Source organism: Ctenopharyngodon idella, chromosome 8, assembly GCF_019924925.1.
Source record: "Ctenopharyngodon idella isolate HZGC_01 chromosome 8, HZGC01, whole genome shotgun sequence".
NCBI lineage: Eukaryota > Metazoa > Chordata > Actinopteri > Cypriniformes > Xenocyprididae > Ctenopharyngodon > Ctenopharyngodon idella.
The window spans coordinates 1,488,629-1,511,064 of record NC_067227.1 but is presented as its reverse complement, the minus strand read 5'-3'; the positions used below and the strand labels follow the sequence as shown (position 1 = coordinate 1,511,064).

Below are 22,436 nucleotides of genomic sequence, written 5' to 3'. Positions count from 1 at the left end.
ATTCATACTATTACTGTGACTGTTGTTCTTGAAAACACTTCATCTGCTGTAACTTTTTTTGGCTGTAAATAAATGTATTTGTGTTATTAGAGTGTTACGCAATGCACGTTACTTGTAATGCGTTACTATACTCGTTACATCAAAAAAGTAATCTTACGTAATGTGCATTACTTGTAATGCGTTACTTTACTCGTAACATCAAAAAAGTAATGTGTTTACGTAATGCGCATTACTTGTAATGTGTTACTTTACTCATAACATCAAAAAAGTCATGTTTACATAATGCGCATTACTTGTAATGCATTACTATACTCGTTACATCAAAAAATCTGATTACGTAATGTACATTACTTGTAATGTGTTACTTTACTCGTAACAAAAAAAGTAGTGATTACATAATGCACATTACTTATAATGCGTTACTATACTCATTACATCAAAAATAGTAATCTGATTACGTAATGTACATTACTTGTAATGTGTTACTATACTCAGAACATCAAAAAATAGTAATCTGATCATGTAACGTACATTACTTGTAATGTGTTACTATACTCGTAACATCAAAAATAGTAATCTGATTACGTAATGCACATTACTTGTAATGCATTACTATACTTGTTACATCAAAAAATAGTAATCTGATTACGTAATGTACATTACTTATAATGTGTTACTTGTAACATCAAAAAAGTAATGTGATTACGTAATGCACATTACTTGTAATTAGGGCTGGCCGATTTTTCCGATTAATTTGAATTTAATGTTTTGCCTCGATTTTATTATTTTTGAAATCGAGAAATCGCGATTTTGAATAAAAATGTTAGCAAGCGTTACAATTGGACATGTTGACAATACAGCAACGATAACCGCATTGGGAGAAGAAAATGATCCGACCACATGATGGCGCCGGCGCGCCTGATTAACCGCTCTCATGTAACGCTCTATGAACGTAGAACACATCACTATTCTTAAGCGGCTGTTCATTCAGAAATGCGTTATTGCGTTATAAATGAGACGCAGGCAGTGGAATGAGGGGAAAAAAAGCAGAGTTATTAAACGCGAGTTGAGCTTTTTTTTTTAACTTGACCGCCGTGTTTTTAGAATGCGTTTCATGGGTGAGATGCTGCAAAAGACACGAGACACAAGTGCAACAGCTAAACATGTCCGTCAAACATAAAAACAATTGGACAAATAGCACAATGGAATGCAAAAACCTGTAAACCTGTTTGATATTTCATGTTTGCATGATGGTGGCAGGCTGAAAGCTGCTGTTGTTTTCTGTTTTTACAAAGCATTTGCTGTTAATAATAGCCTATTACTGGTGTTATTTATTGCTATTACTTTTTGGCTAAGAAATATTTAGCATTTTCTTATTTTATATTATTTCTGAGTATATAAGATGTCTTTAAGTTTGTCCAACATTTGCCTTCATATTTCAGGCATATTTTCTGCAAAGATATTTAACAAATTGTTTTACATTTACAGCATGTTGATCACTTCAGGTGTGCTGCACTTGGAATGGAACTTTTTTTTAACCAGATTGTTAATAAAGAGAATGTTACTTAAATCATATTGTAGTTACGTTTTTAAGTTGACTAGTTAAACTGTAAAAAAAAAATAAAAAAATCGAAATCGTGAATCGGTCTATCGTTCTGAAAAATCGAGATTTAATTTTTTTACTTGTACTTGTAATGTGTTACTATACTAGTTACATCAAAAAAGTAATGAGATTACGTAATGTACATTGGTTGTAATGCGTTACTTTCCTCATAACATAAAAAAGTAATGTGATTACGTAATGCGCATTACTTGTAATGCATTACTATACTCGTTACATCAAAAATAGTAATCTGATTACATAATGTACATTACTTATAATGTGTTACTTTACTTAACATCAAAAAATTAATCTGATTGTGTAATGCACATTACTTGTAATGCGTTACCCCTAACACTGCTCATTTCAGATGCGATTTGGAAACACCTGATCGCTAGTTTTTCCACAGTCTGAAAACATCAATAGATCAATGTAGATTTCAGTCTGAGGTTTTGTTCATTTTGAACATAATTAAAATGATCAGTTAATAAGTGTAATTCGACATACTCTGGTAGACTGAAGGGAGCGTGAACGTTTTCTACATAGTCTGAGTTGGGTTTCCACAGAGTTGTATCTTCACCGGTTGTAGAGATCTTTGATGGAATCACATCCTCATGTCCTGATATCAAAGACATGTGACATTCAACTTGTTTGAAGTCTCTAAGAGCAATAAAAAAACAGGGGGAAAAAATCCTACCTGTGGTTATAATTCATGCATGAACGGTTTAAAATGCAACAGTGTGTTTATAAATATTTTCGATGCAGAGAACAAATGTGAACGGCTGTGCATTTTTTGTGCATTAAATTATAGCTGTCACAGGGTATGTATTTATTTGTGTAATTAACGGTCAGCTTACAAAACCATTGCATGTAATGATAATTTGCAGCCTGCATTTGTGGGAAGCTTTGATACTTTTAATGAGATGAGATAAAACTGTCAGAATCAGAAGCCGTTGCTGTTCTGTCGGTCTCTCCTCTTCCCCCTCCCCTCCACAGCTTAACCACGCCCACTTTTGTGGCATTTTTCAAAACTGGTGAGAACTGACTGGTGCTGTAACAGGGGGTTTCATGACCCTTGAAGTATCATTAAGACTTTTTCCATTATGAAATACAAATTTTTGTAGTGCAAAAAAAAGTGGCATCCTCATAAATGCAACATTAAAATGCTATATAAATTGAAAAAATATTTATATATCATAATAGCATTTGATGTCTTTGTTTTTTTGCCAATTTAAATAAAAATTATTGCATTACAGTGTGTGTGTAAGCTCTATATACTAAGAATCTCCATTGAGAATAATGCAAATTTAAAAAAAAAAGTTAAATGCTCAGATGCATTACAGTAAAATTTACAGAAAATTTGTTTAATTATGATAAAAATAATGTCAAAAGTCTTAACAGTCCTAAAATAGGTTTTCTTTAAAACAAAGTACTCTTGTTATTTCACATGTAATATTGAGAGTGAGCTTTCTGATATTTTAATATTTCACTGTTACTTCCTAAAGGTAAACAGCCAAATCATTCATTCTTTTTCGAATGATCTGGCTATATAAGAAGCAAACAACTTTTCAATCACAGTGCAGACAAATACTATAAATATTCACATAAATAGACTCATATACTGATAGTCTACATTATTACACATTAGTATTTATATTTATCATATTTAATTTATATTTCATTACACAGAGTGTTAATTTTGGCTATGCCTATTGTATTGACTATGAAGTATTCCCTTATATAGGCACACTTCACCTGTGAGAACATTTGAGCGCATGTTGGATATTATGGTATGACACGACTAGGCTTTGATTCTGATATTGGTGTAAGATCATAACGCTCATGTTAGGAATTAAATGAGTAACGCATAAACGCACTCATGTTGCGTGTGGTTTTGTGTGACTCGATTCAGAAGTTACATTACTGCAGTGAAGAGTTTTACATTGAGTAGGTATTCCAGTTCAGAGAACAAATTTGCTTGCACAGTCTCATGGGACATACACAATCATCAAAATTCTCAGAAATCAGAAATTTCCCAAATTTATAAACATGATCAATACAAACAACAAAACAAACCAATACATTCGACATCAATCAGCCAATACCATTTTTTCCAAAATATTTGTGTGAAGAAAAAAAAAAGATCAGTTTCAAAAAGCAACACATTTTAAAAACTGTATTTCCTCAAGAAAATGAGTTTGGAATATTTAAAAAGAAGAAGTAATTTTATTTAAAGAAAAAGCTTTGCTCAAATGGAAATATAGCTGATGATCTTCCAGTACCAACATTATCTCTGGGTCAGCAAGGACTTCCACTGCCCTTTTTGCAGAAGTGAGTCGATATTTTCCATCAAGACACTTCTTACTTCCCTTTTCAAAATAAAGTTAATATTGTGCTAGACTGCATCATAACTCTGTCCCACAGTTACTTCTCAGCATCTATTAACACCAGATCTCAAAGTCATAATAGATGGGATATCATGGGATAGAAGGTAATATGGATGGAAAAAGTGAATAACGGAGAGGTGAAATGTTATCTGAAGGATCACGAAACATCAGTTAGACTTTCAGTTAAAAACAAGATGATTGTGATCTCTAAAGAAGGGGGAAAAGTACAGTCTCTTTTCTTCTGAAAATGAAACTGGGGGTGATCTAGCTAAAGAAAAAAAAAAAAAAAAATCCCCAAACGGCCATGTTGATTTCGCTTATTCCAGGAAACCCGGTGAGCGTGACACATGCAGGTCGCAGATCACTAGAACTGCGGCTTTTGTCATGTATGACAGGGAAAATTGCACGAGAAAAATACTCCTTGGTAACAAAGTGTGTTTGTTTACATTGGATTCCTCAATTGAAAATATGCATCATGATCATCATCATCAGCTGTCGCCTTAAAAAAAAGTGAACTGAAGTTGCATTTTCAGTATTGAGATGCACAAAATTGCTTAATTTCCATTCAGGACTGTTGATTGAGCTGAAACGGTTTATCTTTTGATCATTTTTACACTGAAAGGAACTTTGAATGTAACCTACAGAGTTGACTTTCAACACCTAGACGATGTGGATTTGAGATAAAATGAATAAATTATAAAGTAAAATGAATAAATTATAAAGCGATAGTTCACTCATGATTATCTTTTTGTCTCTTGAAAGCTTCACTCCACATTCACTGAAACTGTATAGAAAAAAGAACAATCTACATTTTAATTAGTGAATTAATCAGAACGACTCCTTTTGTGTTCCACAGAACAAAGAAAGTTATGTGGGATTGGAAGAACATGAGGGTGAGTAAATAATGTTTGGGTGAAATTTCCCTTTAAAAATTAACACAATTGTGCTTTTTCCTTCATATGCAAAATAATGTTTAAAGTCCCCCTGTTCGGTTGTTAAGTCTGACGTCACGCTGCAGCGCTTCTGGATCTCATACCACAAGAAAACAACAAATGGTGCTGATATACACACGTGATGTGGTGTAATACTACCAAAAAATTATAATCATGACCTTTATCTCCATACCAAAATCCCAGATGGCCAGACAGTGATTCATCTTTTATAAATCGTTAATATATTAATGTCTGTGACGCTGTGAGCACCGAGACTGTAAGTATTTTAAATGCTTAACTTTAAAATGTTAAATGTTTAATATGAATAAATAGCGCTCATAAACGGCCGTGGAGATGCCTCTCAAGTGAAACGAGTCGAGGCTTGGACCCAGAAACGGCGTTCCTTACGTCACGACTTAACAAGCGGGTAGTCAATAATTTGATCCCTTAAAACTCATCTATGATAACCAAAATTACACATTTAAATGTTTTTTTTCCTGTGAAAAAAAATTTCTTCATGCCTTAAAATAGCTTGAATGTAACTCATTTATTATACGCAGATCTATGAATATGCTAATTAGCCCCGCCTCCACTCACTTGCACGAGCTCAGAGATCCACTCGGTGAACTTTACTGAGGTAAGCGCTGCACAATGGTTGCACAATATGATTAGACTTTTGCTTGACTACATTATCAAACAGCTAATAATGTGTTGCTAATGTTACACAAACCATATTCACGTTCACGAGTCAGACAGCTGCCTTCTAACAGTCAGTATCCTTACAAACGCTTTGAACAACTCAGAACGTCAGTGGAGAAAGACATATAGTTCATCATAACATCGTAATGTACATCAAACACCTGCTATATTGCTAAATATACCAAATCAACAAAAATATATCAGGATATATTCTCATGAGACTCTCCTGCTTCAGAGCGGTCATGGTTAATGATATGCTAAAGCCCGCCCACACGTTGACGTGATTGGTTACAAGGTAGTTGGTGATGCAAGAAACAGCAGCGATTTCAAACTGCGGTCTTTTTTTCACTTCAGTTTTAAATAGGAAATACTCAGCAATGGTGCTGACTTATGAATTTGCACATGGTTTGTCTTAAAGCATATTAAAAACACCACATAAACAACATTAAAAACTTGATTTTCACCACAGGGGGACTTTAACTAAATGTGTAAAACAGTTCAATGATTCCTCTTTTCAATGCAAAACGGATTCTGAATGTATGCAGAATTTCTATAGTATAATACAGAGCCCCGCTCATGCCATGAGGGGAAAAATAATATGTATATTGTGGCCACGAATTAACAATTCGTTCTGATGACATAATGAATTGTGGCAATGTTGCAATAATTTGTTCCTTGTTTTAGTTAATTCAAAACGAGAAAACAAATTCGTTCAACATGGCCATGATTAACTAAAACGAGAACAAATTCTTAATTCATGGCCACGATATATATATTTTTCCCCATATATCATGAGTGTGGCTCCGTAATATTAAGGTGGAAAGGAAGAAAATTTTTCTTCCATTTTTTGTAAGTTGCCATGTGTGGTCAACTTCAGATACATATTTCAAGCTCCAAAAATGTCAAAAAGCATCATAAAAACAAGAAATGTTACTCATTATTCACAGATGATCTTCAGGTCTGAAATTTGTATATATTCAAATGACAAAAATGAGATTTTAGAGCTGCAGTAGAAAAGATTTTCAGTGAAAAATTACTTTTTTTTCCCCCCTCAAAAAAAAGATTTTTTAATGTTTTTGACAGAAGTCTCTTCTGCTCATCAAGGCTGCATTTATTTGATCAGAAATACAGTAAAAACAGTAATATTGTGAAATATTATTACAATTTTAAGGAACCGTTTTCTATGTAAATATATAGTAAATTGTAATTTATTCCTGTGATCAAAGCTGAATTTTCAGCATCATTCCTGCAGTCTTCAGTGTCACATGATCCTTCAGAAATCATTCTAATATGCTGATTTGCTGCTCAAGAAACATTTATGATTATTATCAATGTTGACATTTTTTTTTTCAGGATTCAGAAAACAGCATTTTAAAAAAGAAAGAAATCTTTTGTAACATTATAAAGGTCTTTACTGTCCCCACTGATCAATTTAATGCATCCTTGCAAAGATTTGCATAGGAAGAATATCAAATAACACAAAGCAGCAAGTTTCCTTCAGCTTTAAAACTCTTTATTTATTCTTTTAAATGAAGTTACAATGTCATCAAGACTTGTTAGATTTTCACAATGAGCTCTTGAGAGGAACTACACCACCGTTGAATGACTTTGAGATGACATGGGTTCTTGTTAAAAATGAAACCTCAAACATTTCCTCAAAAATACTTCTCCTCACACTCTCGTATTGGCACAGCACTGACAGTAAAGTGTGTGAATGGTAAAAATGCAAGGGTCTAAATAAATCTTCTCTTTGAGCCTTGGCATATCCGTATGGCATCTAAACACAATGCAGACTCCACTGGGACCCAAAGGCAAGAAGATGAAAGAATGATGCTTCCCTGAAACCTAAAAAAATCACAGTATTAATATTCTCCACATATCTGAGCAGACAGGAAAGCTGAGGTCCCACTCAGACCGATCTTAAATCATTCACGACTATCTAAAGGATATTAACAACCTTAATTTTCAAGCTGCATCCATGATTTTAAACACGTGCCGTATAGAACACAGCAAATAAATTCATCTCATCTCCTGATTTCAGTCCAGCCTCGGTGAACTAAACTGCAGCAAAACGTCTGTGCTGTGATCATCGAGAAAGCAAGGCAGTCACGCTCGGGCTTGTGGAGAAAAGAAGGCAAAAACCAAGGCAAAACGGGACCGATATGTTTTAACTACTACAAACATCTGCACCAAACATCTCTGGAACGATATAATGTCATTGAAATCCAAACGCTTGAAATGTTCAAAAGGAATGTCTTCCAATACACTGAGAAAAGGTTCAGTCTAAAAAGATCACAGGAATGTCACCACAAGCACTAATTTAACCACGCAGGATTCCTGCATGAATAGCAAGTTTAAGTTGCTTCTGGGGCATCTGCCAGCGTACGTGAAATCAAAGTATTGTTTTATAAAATTATAACATCTTGAAATGAAATAAAATGAACAAGACACTTCTACTAATACAGTATGAAATATCAATCTAGTTTAAATACCCCCCCCGGTCACGTGATCATCACTCTTTTGGTCCATGATTTTAGCTTCAGTCTTTTCAAATCAAAAATACCGGACACGCTTGGATCATCGAGATTTGCAAATCAATGCGGCGCGACTCTAATGAGGGGGATACGTTGAGCTGTGTTAGATAAGTTCGACGTAATTTGCTGGGAACATTCCGAAATGGCCATCCGGACTGTATCCTCGCCACCAGCCTTCGTCAATCATCTCAATGCCGGTGATGATCTCATCCGGGTCAAACGAGATCTCTGTGTCATCAGCTGAAAACAAACATATAATGCAGCAAGATTAAGATCAGATTACAAAGTAGATTTCTGGTTACTTCATTTTAGTCATTTGAAGTACTTCAGTTTTGACACAAATGTCAAGTGTAAGCGTACAGCCTTTCAGAGTACACTTCATTTGACAGCATATGCAAATATATTCACTCCACATCTCTGTGCTCGTTTAAACTACAGTTGCGAGTGTCTCTAAACAAGCGCTCGTCAGTGCGGGCTTCTGGTATCGTTGCGTCTCCAGCAGTTTGTTGTTTTTCCATCTCATCGGATTATTTTTGACTGGCTGCACACTTACAGTACACGTGAACTATGCGAAGGATGAAATTTATAGTGTACGCGTAGGCCTGAGTGATAAAACGGTATCTGTATTTATCGATTGTAGAAAAAAATGTTTGATATAATGCTTGATAGTTTCACGTAAATGCATTAAAATGCAAACGGACATGAAACCACATACGTTTAGTTCCATGAACAACCCTCAAGCGTGCGCCAACCACTGGATCATAAACAGCCTATCATATGCCTTGATAAAGTGCTACGGGTGACAAGTAAAAAGCCAATAATTTAACAAGTTGCATTGCTGTGGGGTTCGGTTGCACTTCATAAGCTTTTTACCATTTCATTTGAGAAAAACTACTGTCAAATACACGCTGAAACTGAAAATGAAAGATCTTCACGACAAAATGTCAAAATAAAAGTCTGGTTTAACTTGAAGAAATTATGACAGAAATATATTACTATTGAATACTAAAATGTAATTCTTATAAAAGTAATGATATTATTTATTTATTTATTTTTTAAATATCATACAACCAAGATATTTTTTCACTGTTTTAATCTACACAGTTCTGTTGTTCAGCATCTTATTTGAGAAAAAATAAAAACGCAATGTTTTCTTGTAAATTAAATGTTATTTTTCATTTGATTACATTTGAAAAGATTGATTAAATTGTTAGTTTTATTAATTCATTTAATTAGGCACCATTTTTGATGATAAATTTGTATTTAGTCATAAAACACAGAATCCAGAAAAAATAAAATGGAAAAATAAAATGGATTTCATGGGGCCCAAAATTAAAAGGTAACTTAATCTGTGGAGTTTAATTGTGAACAAACAAGTTATGTTTACATTTATTCTGAAGGTCTAATAAATACGTGAAAAACATTTCCTAAAATATGGTAAATGAATATTGCGATAAATATCGATACTGTATAATATGGGAAAGTAATATTTTTGGCCATATCGCCCAGCCCTATGTGCATGTAAGAAACACAGTATGGACAATATTCTGTGAATAATGAGCTGAACAGACCAAATTTGCTGTGGTTAGATAAGAAACAACCTCAATCTTGCAAATAACTCTGAATACACCAAATATTCTGATCAGATTTTGGCCATATTCTGATATTAATCAGTACCCGACGCAAACATGTTGATGAATTACATTAATATAGCATACTAATATAATTACTAGAAATCTAAAAAAAAAAAAAAGAAATGACAAAAAGAAATTTAATCAATATACGGTGTTGGCATAAACTTTCTGGCAACAATTTTTTGTGCTCTCGTCTGCTTTTCCTAAGAGCAGGATTGATAATTCATGAATTAGCAGAATTAGTAAAAATGCAGATGGCACGAGCAAAAAGGACAAAAGTAAGCAGGAGAGAATTGTGGGAAAGGAATGTGCATGTCTAAGTATATTCAGGATACACTGTTTATCATGTAAAAGCAATATTCACCAGCTTGGTAGTCATACAGAGCCCTGGCGCAGACCCCGCGATCATCTGCCGTATCATATGTGTTCTGTTCCTCCACCTGAGAAAGATGCACAAATAACACAAGAACCTGTAGATGAAAATCACATACACCTCACATCCTCTTAAAGTCACGTCTATCTCTTCCGGGAAAACAGACAAAAAAAAAAAAGAAGGACTCATCCTGCACTACACAGAATATTGTCCAATCAAAAGCTCTCTAGAATGAGCATGTCCCGCCCCCATTACCACCTACAACCAATTAGCAAATTAAAATTAAAAATAAATATTTTTTATAATAATTAAATGAATTTAAATAATTAAATTATAAATAAATAAACAAACATGCATGTTACATACATCTTAATTGACAATAATAATCATCATCATCATCATCGTGTAAAATAATACTAAACACTCATATAATACCCTAACATTAATGTAAGGCTTTGTATCTTTTGGGTTTTACACAATTTTTTTGTTATAATTCAGAAGGGGTTAGTTCTGGCAGCGAGTGTCGTACCTGCGGTGGTTCCTCATAGATGGCGTCTGGTTCCACTACTGCCTCATATTGTGGCTGCTTTTGTTCCACCACATCTTCATAATCATTACTGACCGCTTGTACATCTAAGACATAAAAGACAACAAGACAGAGAGAAATCATTTTCTGTCTCCTGTAACAGCACACCTTCCCCACCAGGTGGTGCTGACATCCAGCTGATTGACTGACACAAATAAGGGGCTGAGATGGCAAAATGAAAATGAGATGAGACAGCACAACACAGCAAAAACAAATGATGGGAGCTGATAATGTGTGTGTGTATGTGTGAATCCCACCTTCATACTCTGGCTCAGGTTCTGCCTCTGGTTCCACATACTGAGATACGGGTTGTTCCTCAAAACTGGCCTCTACTCAAAACACACACACACACACACACACATGCATGGAAACAAGCACACACAATAGAGCGCTGGATCTGTATTCTGACATACCACAGATGGGTAGAGTCTGAGTTTAAGGGCGTTATGACCAAAATATGTCATGGTACGACTGATTTTATATCAGAGTATTTACAAGAGATCTTCATTTGAGTATTTTTTTTATTTTATTTGGAGCTTGCTTGACAGATGCTAAGCAAAAGATCACATTATTAATAATAAATGCAAGTCCACCCTCATTGCGAACAGTTGCTTCAAATGATTAAAAAGTGTCAAAATCGGAATACATAATAAATCAGAATTGACAAGCCATATTCAAAGCCAAGTGGAGCACTGCAGAATAAAGATATATAATTTCTACATGTTGCACAGAATATAAATACTGTTCAAAAGCTTGGGGTCAGGACAATTGTTTTTTTTTTTTTTTTAAGAAATTAATACTTTTATTCAGCAAAGATGTATTAAATTGATTGAAAGTGACAGTAAAGACATTTATAATAAAATATTCCTATTTCAAATAAATGGCGTTCTTTGGAACTTTCAATTCATCAAAGAATCCTGAAAAAATAAAGTAATATGGTTTCCATAAAAATTTGTTGAAAACAGCTCAACTGTGAGTATAAAGGACTTCTTTCAAAAACATTTTAAAAAATCCTACTGCCCCCAAACTTTAACAGTAGTGTACCATCATAACACCCAGCCCTAGTTTAGTCGATTAATCCATTTAAAGGGACAGTTCACCCAGAAATGAAATACTCACCTTCTGTGATTCTAAAACTGTACAAATTTTCTCCATGTAACACAAAAGATGAATTTCTGAAGAATATGACTGGGGCTTCAAGCTCCAAAAAAAAAAAAAAGCACCATAAAGCATCATAACAATGGTCCATATGACTCATGCACTATATTCCAAGTCATGTGACAGCACTGAGCGAAAAGTCCTAACTGTCCTTGGCATGTTCATGGAAAAGTAGCGATGCCCAATTCATGAACTACCATTCTTTTGAGTCAGATCTTTCCAATGAATCAGTTCACTCAGACTCAGATCAGACTGATTTGGTTCTTTGGTTCAACTCAACTCACTCAGTCACAGCAATTAACAGTTCACTTTCACAACAGTACGTTTTTTACATGACAACAATGTACTAAAAATGTTCCTTCCCGTTTTTTCGCATACATACAACATTGTCAAAATGATCCCCGTTCACAAGGATCTGCGAAAACGACTAAAAACACTGTATTATTCATGCCAGGCCAGTAGTTGGCGCTACGCTACGCACCTATAGACTGAACATGTAATGCGCATGATGTCACGGTTTTCATAAATTTGCGTTTTTGTTGTTTACATGGAGACAATAACGGTATCGTTTTCAAAAATGATTTCAAAAGCTTGTGTTTTCAGGCCTGTAATGCGCTAATTCGAAAGCGAAAGTAAAATGCGTTATGAATGCCCGTGCATCAAATGAATTAGCGATTTAAAAGCGAGGTGCAAAAGAGGGAACTCCACCCATTACTGATGTTGTCACATGTCGATTAAACGGTCGGAAAATTTCCTCACCGTCACATCCCTAGTGGACACAGTTATTTTTGTGGCTGACTTTATTGCATATGCAATTATAGGAGTTTCCCTTTCAGATGCAAAATTCATGGGAGGATTCATTATTTTTTATTAATGAAAAACACAACAACTAGAAAAACACAACTAATCCTTTGCAGGTTCTAATAGGAATTGGGTTTAAATCCAAAATATATTTCGATTTGAAACCAAATCTTCCGCCATCGTCTTGTCAGTCAGACTCTCATGATAAATGATCTGTGCTGCGACTCTCGTTCGGCTCACGCTGCATTGAGCAGACAAGTTCAGTTTTTAATTGTAGTGTCTGTTCTCTAACTGAACTAAGTGATTTTTATTACTATAAAAAAAAAATCAAAATGTTGGTGGGGGGCGGTGCTGCGGTGGGCAAGTGATGTAACCAGTGGTGCGGCTGAACACTGTGTAACACCAACTATGACAGTAAGCCTAGTGTCCATGCCTTTTCATCGTTAATATTTGAGTCTTTAGTAAATCCTGACAGTTGTTTTAACGTCAAAAAGGGTTAGTAAATCTAGCCCTTTATCTTCTTGATCGTAATATATCTTACGTTTCAATCTGTTGCTCGCACAAAATGACTTCAGGAGACTCGAAATGTAGCGCATGAGGATGGACTACTTTTATGATCCTTTAATGGTATCCCTCATTCACTTGCATTATAATGACAAGAGTTGGCATGATACTCTTCAAATATTCACCTTTTGGGTAAACTCTTCCTTTAAGTGCACAAGGCAAACACACAGTGAGGTGTTCAGACATGCTCACATACTGCAAATCAAATCCAAACCCGTTTATTTTGAGGTGTAAGGTAAAATGTAACAGCAAGCATGAGAAAATTGTGAGTGGTTAGATGTTAGCTGAGACACATGAAAGCACCACACAAAGAGGTAGAGAGTGAACATGTGTGAGCATGGAGAAGGATAACACACCAAACCTTTCCCAGTGTGAGATAAGAAGTGAACGATAAGGTGTGTGTTTATGTACCTCTGGCTCGTAAAGGCGAGGCCTGACGCACAGGAGAGCGAAATGGCTCTGGGTCACATGACTGCTTGGACAGAAAAGGGCTGTTCAACCGCCCTGAGACACACAGAACAGAGAAGGACAAAGAGAGAAACCCAAGCTGACAGATGGCTGACGGTGTTATACACAGCAGAAGAGACCACAAACATTGTTTTAGACAGAAGATCTGCAGGCTGTTTAATGACAGTGTCGAATTTCAGACAGACGAACATGGAAGAAATGGCCAGAGAACAACGAGAGAATGGAAAGTACCACATATAACATCCAACATTCAGAAGTTAGCTGTTGCATGCACAGGAAAATACATCCTAATTGACAGATGAGGACATTCCTTAAACGTGTTTGAAAAAACTACATGAAACGTGACCCACATAGTAAAAGGGGAAGCTAAATATAACATGCAAATACTGTGGCATTTAAATAAAACACTTCCTATAGCGTAAATTGTGCTTGTAGAGATCTTATCAGGACAGTGCTGCATACGGCTGATGTGCACATTTGGAATCAGACTGTATTTGTTATTTATTATCCTGATGAGATATAAAGCTTAATATTTATAACCACTATCTCTATTTGTATATTCTATATATAGATTCATTACTATATATCATTACTATTTATTAAATATACTATTATATATTAATATAATATATAAATCAGATGATATAGATCATAAATTTATAGCTATATATGTAGTTACATTTAAACAGATTTTGTAGATATATTAAAAAAGTTTAAGAAAAAATAGTTTTAATGACACTACAAGTTGTGAGGGAAGAACAAAACACTAAACTTATTAAAATGGCTTAAGCATGTGTACAGATGAATGGTACCTGGTTTTGGACTGTATTGAGAGTTATCTTTGTTAGAAGTGTTGATTCCCATCTCTCTCTGTTTGAACATTTCTCTGGGATTAACGGAGCGCTGGGAAACGAGAGCCGCAGCTTCCTGTTACAAATACACACAAACATTAAAAGTAGCCAGGAGTATCACGACTGATAACACTGATGGCAGTATATGGAGAAGATAAGAGCCAGGGACCCAAAGTGGTTATATAATGAAAGTGGGAAAACAGGAGAACAGTAAAAGAAAGAGACTGAATCCCAATCTGCAAACCACCAATCCTATAGTTTAAGTATGTGTGACTGGCATTATTGCATTCCCAAAACTTCATTATGTCAAAAGTACTTGGGTGGAATAATGGACGTTTATGTTAATATTGCCCACAACAAGCACACAGTTTTCTGACGTTTATGTTCTAATGCTTCACACTTATAAGTACGTATCTTACCAATCATTTTGTACAAACACTAAACTGACAAATCAGCATTCATGACTGAAACCATCAGGTTTATAAACTGGGATTAAGCCAGAAAAGCTATCAGTCAGCAGTAAAGTACACTACCACACTGTATAAAGAAAACAGTTAGAAAGTTAAAAGTCCTTCTGTCCAGGGCCAGAAGAGATGTTTGATACTTCCTCCCACTCACGTTGGCTTTTTCCACCGACTCTCCACGTTTAAAGGGTTTCTGCTGTACTGCCTGCTTCCTCTCCTCCTCTTCCTCCTCCTGATAGACAGCAGCACACTATGACTCTTACACACTTGATTCCATTACAAAACCTAGTTAGCTGCCTATGTAGGCAGCATTTTGAGGTATCATGTTTGATTATGCGGTCTTCTAAGATGATTTCTCTTGGCCAAATTCTAGAGCAGAATTACATGTATTTTTCACAGAACTGATCCACCCAAGGCGGCAGACAAAAGAAAAGTTGAATATATAAATATACTTAAAGGGATAGTTCACCCTAAAATGAAAATTAAGTCATCATTTACTCACCCTAGTGTTGTTCTAATGCCGTGTGTCCTTTTTTTTTTCTTTTATGGACCACAAAAGGAGAATTAAAAAATGTCCCACTTGCGCTCGTCCATATTATGGCAGTTGATAGCGACCAGCATCAAGATTAAAATATTGTGCAGAAGTATTACAGAATGATCCCATGCAACACGTGTCATATATTCCAAGTGTTCCGGGAGTTTACGATAGGATTTGGTGAAAAACAAACCGAAATTTACTGTATTATTTAATGAAAATCCTGCCGTTGATCTTCTGTGCACGACTGTGTGTTCATGAGACTCTATTAGCGCTGCAGTTCACTCCGACTTGCTTTTTAACAGTTATCAAGGTCGAGCTAAAAACCTAGGACTAGTTTGCCAAAGTTGGTTTTTGAAATAATCTCCAATATTTAACGAATGATTCGGTAGACAGCGGGGGTCCTAGAGGCAAAGTTGCTCAGAATGAGGAGTTCTACCATGTGGTACAAATGTCATGGACGTGCACAAAAAATTGTGTGATACACGATCCTTTACACACATGAAAAACTCGAAGGCACCCCCTGGTGGCCAGTTTCGTGCGAATTTCTTACAGGCCTCTAGGGCCGTGAGTCAAACAGGCCCAGCGAGTTTCGTTCTGATCGGCCTTGTCCGATAGCTGCTCAAACTTCAGTGGCTGACGGCGGACATGTTTTTGAGATACATCAAAGTCCTCATAGACAGTCATGGCATACCAAATTCGATCGGACTAAACGATAAAGTAGTTATAGCCATTTTCATGTTTCTTTCCTGTTATAGTGCCACCAAGTGGCCAGTCACAGCATCCTTTTTCACGTGACCACAGAATGAGCTCTTACATATGTGTACCAAGTTTGGTGAAAATATCTCATTCCGTTCACGAGTTATAGCCATTTTAGTAAAAGTGGCTTCATCCACCTCAAACATTTTGGTGGCCCTTAGGAACTTTTTTTTGATAACTACTGACAGTCAGTCTCTGGAGAATCTCACTGCACTGGTTTGGTTCCGATCGGGCCAAAAGCCTAGGACTAGTTCGCAAAAGTAGGTTTTTCAAAAAAAAAAAAAAAAATGAAAATACCTGAAAATTTCAAGCGAATCCGAGGCATGTCTTGAGCCAAGGATTTGTACTTTTGACTGCTGTAGCGCCCCCGTCAGGCCGATCGGGGCGAGCCTTGGTGACGTTGTAGACTGTGTGAGTAATACCAGCCCTCACAGTTTCAAGTCTCTATGACTTACGGTTTGGTCTCGCCGAACACTTTTAGGGGAGAATGCTGATCCTTGGAAATTTTAACAATTACAAAAGGGTTTCAGCGCTACGCTCTTGAACCCCTAATAAATACGCTACATTAAATACAATCCATGTACCTTCTTCTCTGAGGTGAATATATCTTTTGTGTTCATCGCAACAAGAAGTTATCACATTCACATCTGTCATTCTGACTGTCATCAGACAAATGGAGTTCCGGCCACAGATATTTAACTCAGTGAAGAATGTACACATACTTTTTTGGGATTTCTAGGCATTGTATTTCATGTCACATATCTATTAATCTTGATTTCTCACAACTTGTGCTTTTTCTGGGTGAGTCGGTGTGAACTGTAGTGCAAATAGAGTCTCATGAATGTGCGGTCGTGCACAGAAGATCAACGGCCAAGGGCAGGATTTTCCTTAAATAAATTCAATTTCGTTTTTTTTTTAAACAAACCCTATCGTAAACCCCCAGAACACTTGGAATATACGACCCGTGTCGCATGGGATCATTCTGTGATACTTTTACGTCTTATTTAAAAGCTTGATGCTGGTCGCTATTCAATGCCATTATATGAATGAGCGCAAGTTGGGTAATTTCTCCTTTTGGGGTCCGAAAAAGAAAGAAGGGCATTAACAACAACACCAGGGTGAGTAAATAATGACTCAATTTTCATTTTAGTGTGAACTATCCCTTTAACACATTCAATACAAAAAGGTACAGATGAAAACAACAAACTTAATAAATTTAACTATTTCACCCGCCCACTTCACAGCGGTGAGAAAACAGCAGTTCAGAAAGTGATCATAGCGATGTGTATATGTTGGCACCAGCTCTGCAATTCAGCACTCCAGTCACGTCACGTTTATTTATATAGCACTTAATTCAATATACTGCTTTAAAGCAGCAGCTTTACAGTATTGAACATGAAAAAACAGTGTCAGTGTCTCTTTCAGTTAGAATTACAACAGTTTCTACTATAAAGCAACTCTTCAGCGCGTTCATGTTTTACTCGCATCTAACCTCGACAAACTGAACAGAAGAAATTAACCAGAGAATATTTCCATGTCAAAGGCAGCGGAGCCTCAGAGCCACACCTACCTATTGCGCAATCGCCACGGACCAGTGGTAGTTCGAAGGAGTTTACCAGTCGGAGCAAACTTTTCAGAAAAGTTCACTTTGGCAAGCCGTTTCAAACTCCAAACGAACTTCGTTTTGGCCTGATTTCGTTCGAAATGACGTCACACCAGTTCATACTTAGAATTCGCTTAAAGTATATGGGGGCATTTACTGTATGTCACTGTTAGCTTAGCAATATGCGAACACTTAAATATACTAAAATCAATTGGGAGTTGAGTCTCCTGAGCACTTCCTGCTAGGAGTGTTATTTGTACGACGCACAGAGTTGCTACCAATGTCGACCGTTCGAAATCGGTCACAAATTCCCATAACAATTAAAATGTGGCCTTAAAGGGATAGTTCACCCAAAAATGAAAATTACCCCATAATTTACTGAATGGGCCATTTTGAAGCCAAAAACGTGCATCCATCCATCATAAAAGTAATCCACACAGCTCCAGGGGGTTAAAATTTCTCATTTTAGACTTTTAATTCATGAATGGTGTTTTGATTTGCTCTATCCTCTGCGCTTCCGCATTCGTCATGCATCAAGTCAGAGGTCACTCTTCCTCTGCAAATCGATGTGTACGGACGTTGCCGGAAGTTAATAATGTTTTAAATATAAATATTTTTCTTACAAAAACCCATCGCTTCGCTTTGGAAGGCCTTTATTAACTGGAGCCGTATGGATTACATTTACGATGGATGGATGCACTTTGTTTTGCCTCAAAATCATGACCCCTATTCACTGCCATTATAAAGCTTGGAAGAGCCAGAATATTATAACTGATTGTGTTCGTCTGAAAGTACAGTCGTATACAAAAGTATAGTCGTATACACTTAGGTTGGCTTGAGGGAGAGTAAATCATGGGATAATTTTCATTTTTTTCAAACTAACACTTTAAGGTGCAGTAGGCATAGTGAATAGCGATGTATGAAGCACAGCTCACACAGATGTCAGTCACTTTCAAACCAAGCAGCTTTCTGTTGGTCAGTGCGGCAAATTCAAGTGACCAGCTTAAACCCAATGCTAAATCTGCGTAGGGAAATCTCTTACTCTCAATAGTGTTGATTCCTGTTGAAATGACTGGATTTCGACCGCAAAAGTTAGCCAATCAATAGTAAACATGACCATGCCTTTAAAAGGCAGCTGCCTATATTTACAGCAAGGCAGCTCACAAGGTTTATTTACATCATAACTGAGGGCCGTGTATCAAAACCTGCTGCGCTGCTAACCCAGACAGTATGCTCTCAAGGTAGGTATGTAATAACAGCCGTGATTTCCGATTTAATCAGCTGTGGCCCTTGCAGATCGGACCCTCAGACCCATGTGAACTGTGCATGTGTGTCAGTGTGTCCTGTGCAGATGGCCTAAACACAAAACCACAGATGCTGCACGTCACATATTTCTGTCTCGGCTGGGCTGCACCGAGTATATTTTGGAAATGTGGTTTGAAGATTATCTATGTGCAGATAGAAGTGTTAAGATGATAACTGAAGAACAGTGGGTTCAGACAACCACACTATGCTATATAAAGAGAAGTTGTTGTAACTGAATTAGACACTGGGCAGGATGACATGCAGTGGTCGAATTGTGACAATGATAATGATTGGCTATAGTGTTTATAACATGGTTGATATATTTACATGGCTATTAGTGGGCTGGACTGCTTTATGTTATCTAAGTGAGAGTGACAAATAAACAGTGTTGGGAAAGTTACTCTAAAAAAGTAATTACTTAATTACTAGCTACTAATTACATCTTTAACAATGTAATTCGATTACTGTACCAATTACTCTCTCTAAAAAGTATTGCATTACTTATTGCTAATTACTTTCTAAATCCCATATCAACCTCAACCCGCTGAACACCACAAGGATAGACATAAAAATACTCTTTTGATTCTTTCAAATAAATAGTACAAAATTGCATAAATTATTCTTGAACTGGCAAAAGTATTTAAATGGAGAAGGTTACATTAAAAACATATATTTTAACATTAGATGTTAAATTTTGATGTTAAATTGTTAGTTTTATATTAAATTACAGTAAGTAATTACTTCGTAATGCATTACACCCAACACTGCAAATAAACATTGAGAATTGTGAAAATATAAAGCGTAGCGTGTTCCAAAGAAGTCGAGGTGAGGAAGAAAACTGTAAATTTGCACTGTTCTCAGAAGTATGATTTCAGATTTAACTGCTCATAAACATCTAAAAAAAAAAAAACCCCAAAAACGTCACACTTTACAGTCTCTTCTTATCTAAGTGGGCGGATTGCAGTCAGAATAAATTCTTGATCGGATTTTAATGCTTAAAAGTGTTTTCAGATACAAAAGTTTAGTAAATTCCTCCTCATATCCTGTTCTAGCAAAATGTTTGATTTGACAGTTAATCGCCTTTCAGCAGTCTCTTGATATATTACACAACCAAAGTGACAAAAGTAGTCCAGTGTTTTTTTGTGCTTGCATAAAGGCTTCAAACATATTGCGGCTTCTCCACAGGAACCATGTCAGAACATGTCCAGTGTGGCGATATGTGGATTTAAATAACCGCACAGGTGTGTGTGTGTGTGTGTGTGTGTGTGTGTGTGACTCACCCACTGCTGTTTCTGCTGGCCTCGATTATCCACCTCCTGCTGCTGCTGGTACTTTCTATTACACAAACACATAAGGTTCAAAATTAACACTCAGCAGGCGCTGTCCAGTTGACTGGTAACCTTATATCAAAGTGCAACATGGTTTAAAATGGAATTGAAGCTGATCTCATTGATAGTCCACCCAAAAATTAAAAGTCATACTGAACCTCATGTCGTTCTAAACCTGTATGACTTTCTTTCTTCTGCGCAACACAAAAGAACATATTTTGAAGAATGTTGGTAACCAAACAGTTTCGGGCCCCATTGACTTTTTTGTCCATATAGTGGAAGTAAATGGGAACCAAAACTGTTTGGTTACCAACAGTTCCACAGAACAAAGATAGTCATACAGGATTGGAACAAGTGAGTAAATAATGACAGAATTTTCATTTCATTCCCTTCAAAGAGACGTTTATCTGCGCAAACTGACTTCTGTTCATCGATCTGTGACGCTCTCTCTTTGGCTTTCTTGTCCCGTAACTCCGCCTCTTTGACCTCTCGGTCCTTCCTCTCTCTCTCCAGCCTCTGCCTCTCATCCGCTGCCCTTCTCCTCTCCTCCTGGATACGCTTCTCCTCGTCTTTCTGAGAAAGAGACAAAAGCATTGAGCAAAACAGGAGGATAGTTCAAATATAAAAGGCAGAATGAGAATATGGCTGTATGATCATGAAAAAACTAAATATGTAATTGATCACTTCTCTTCTCGATCGTGTATCTGTAAATTAATCCTGATTCTCTGGAGTCTGTAAATTCAATATATATAATTCAACAGAATTTACATTAAGACAATGGTTCTCAAATAAGGGAGCCTGAGTAAGTGTGTGGGGGCCTCAAGATGATTTAAAATTATTTAAAATAAGACAAATCCTTTGAAGAATTCCCAGAGTTTATAAAAACCTAGATAAATGAGGTAATGCATTATAAAAGTGTGATTTCTAGACCAGTAAAAGTCATGTAAATTAATAACATCTATTTATATATTTTATTAATATACATTTTTGTATTTATGCCAAGCTCAAAAATATTTAACAGGTAGAAATATTTTTAAAATACCTTATCCAGTAAATCATGATGTATTCAAATAGCTTGAGAACTGCACTGAAATGCTTATTTTGTGTGAGGAAACTGCACAACATACTACATCCAAGCAGAAACTCTGAAGCATGTATGCTGTATTACCTCTGCTTGGGCCCAGAAAGTGTCTTTGTTGGTTCTCTTGATTTCAGACATGGCGTTAGTCTTCTGGTAAACAGATCCCTGTATGGAAAAACAATGAGTGGTAAATTATGACTAATCCCAGATGGAATCTTTAGACTTGCATTTTCCTTGCTGATTTCAGTGGAAAAGTCCTGTGAATGAAATTGAACATACTCAAATCTAAAAAAAAACAGAGCTGAGAGTATGACACTCTTATAGCTGAATTAGCTAAAATATTTAATAAACATCCATGTAATGGGGTGGAAGACTTGGAAACAACTAACATCAAGTATACCGCTACATAATACATCAAAAAGATGTTTACTCATTCCCAATGTACTGTAGATAAATGATGTACTGCACTCAATTGCAGTTTGTGGGTACATTTAGAGCTCAGCAGAGAAATTATTCCAAACCACCATAACAGTTTTCACATTCCGAGCATTCTGGCTCACTCCCTGTGAAACCCCTGACGCAGCACTGTGAAAGAGCGTTTGAGATAAACAGGCAGCAGGCTGGCACTGACCCGGACACCACTGTGCCATCATAAGACCGGTCTGATGCTTTCTGCTGCAAACTACCAGCTAGGGGTGTGTGATATATATAGTCTAAGATAGTATCGTAATTGCTGTTTCAACAATTTGCAAGTGCAATCTGACTTTATCGAGT

General features: G+C 36.3%; 1 protein-coding gene across 7 annotated transcripts in view; it reads right to left on the bottom strand.

Moving 5' to 3' along the window:
- Positions 1–7,104: 7,104 nt before the first annotated feature.
- Positions 7,105–22,436, bottom strand: part of dbnlb (drebrin-like b) — a 29,191-nt gene continuing 13,859 nt past the window's right edge. The window contains exons 6-15 of one of the 7 annotated variants that reach the window (XM_051902293.1): positions 21,750–21,827; positions 21,003–21,154; positions 20,534–20,588; positions 15,206–15,283; positions 14,549–14,663; positions 13,680–13,772; positions 11,003–11,074; positions 10,689–10,792; positions 10,151–10,226; positions 7,105–8,392 (exon numbers count right to left, since the gene is read on the bottom strand). In XM_051902293.1, coding sequence (XP_051758253.1) covers positions 8,256–8,392; positions 10,151–10,226; positions 10,689–10,792; positions 11,003–11,074; positions 13,680–13,772; positions 14,549–14,663; positions 15,206–15,283; positions 20,534–20,588; positions 21,003–21,154; positions 21,750–21,827 — 960 coding nt within the window. In that variant the 3' untranslated portion in view covers positions 7,105–8,255. The remainder of the gene's footprint in view (positions 8,393–10,150; positions 10,227–10,688; positions 10,793–11,002; positions 11,075–13,679; positions 13,773–14,548; positions 14,664–15,205; positions 15,284–20,533; positions 20,589–21,002; positions 21,155–21,749; positions 21,828–22,436) is intronic. The other 6 variants (XM_051902295.1, XM_051902294.1, XM_051902296.1 and 3 more) reach the window with 6 other exon arrangements.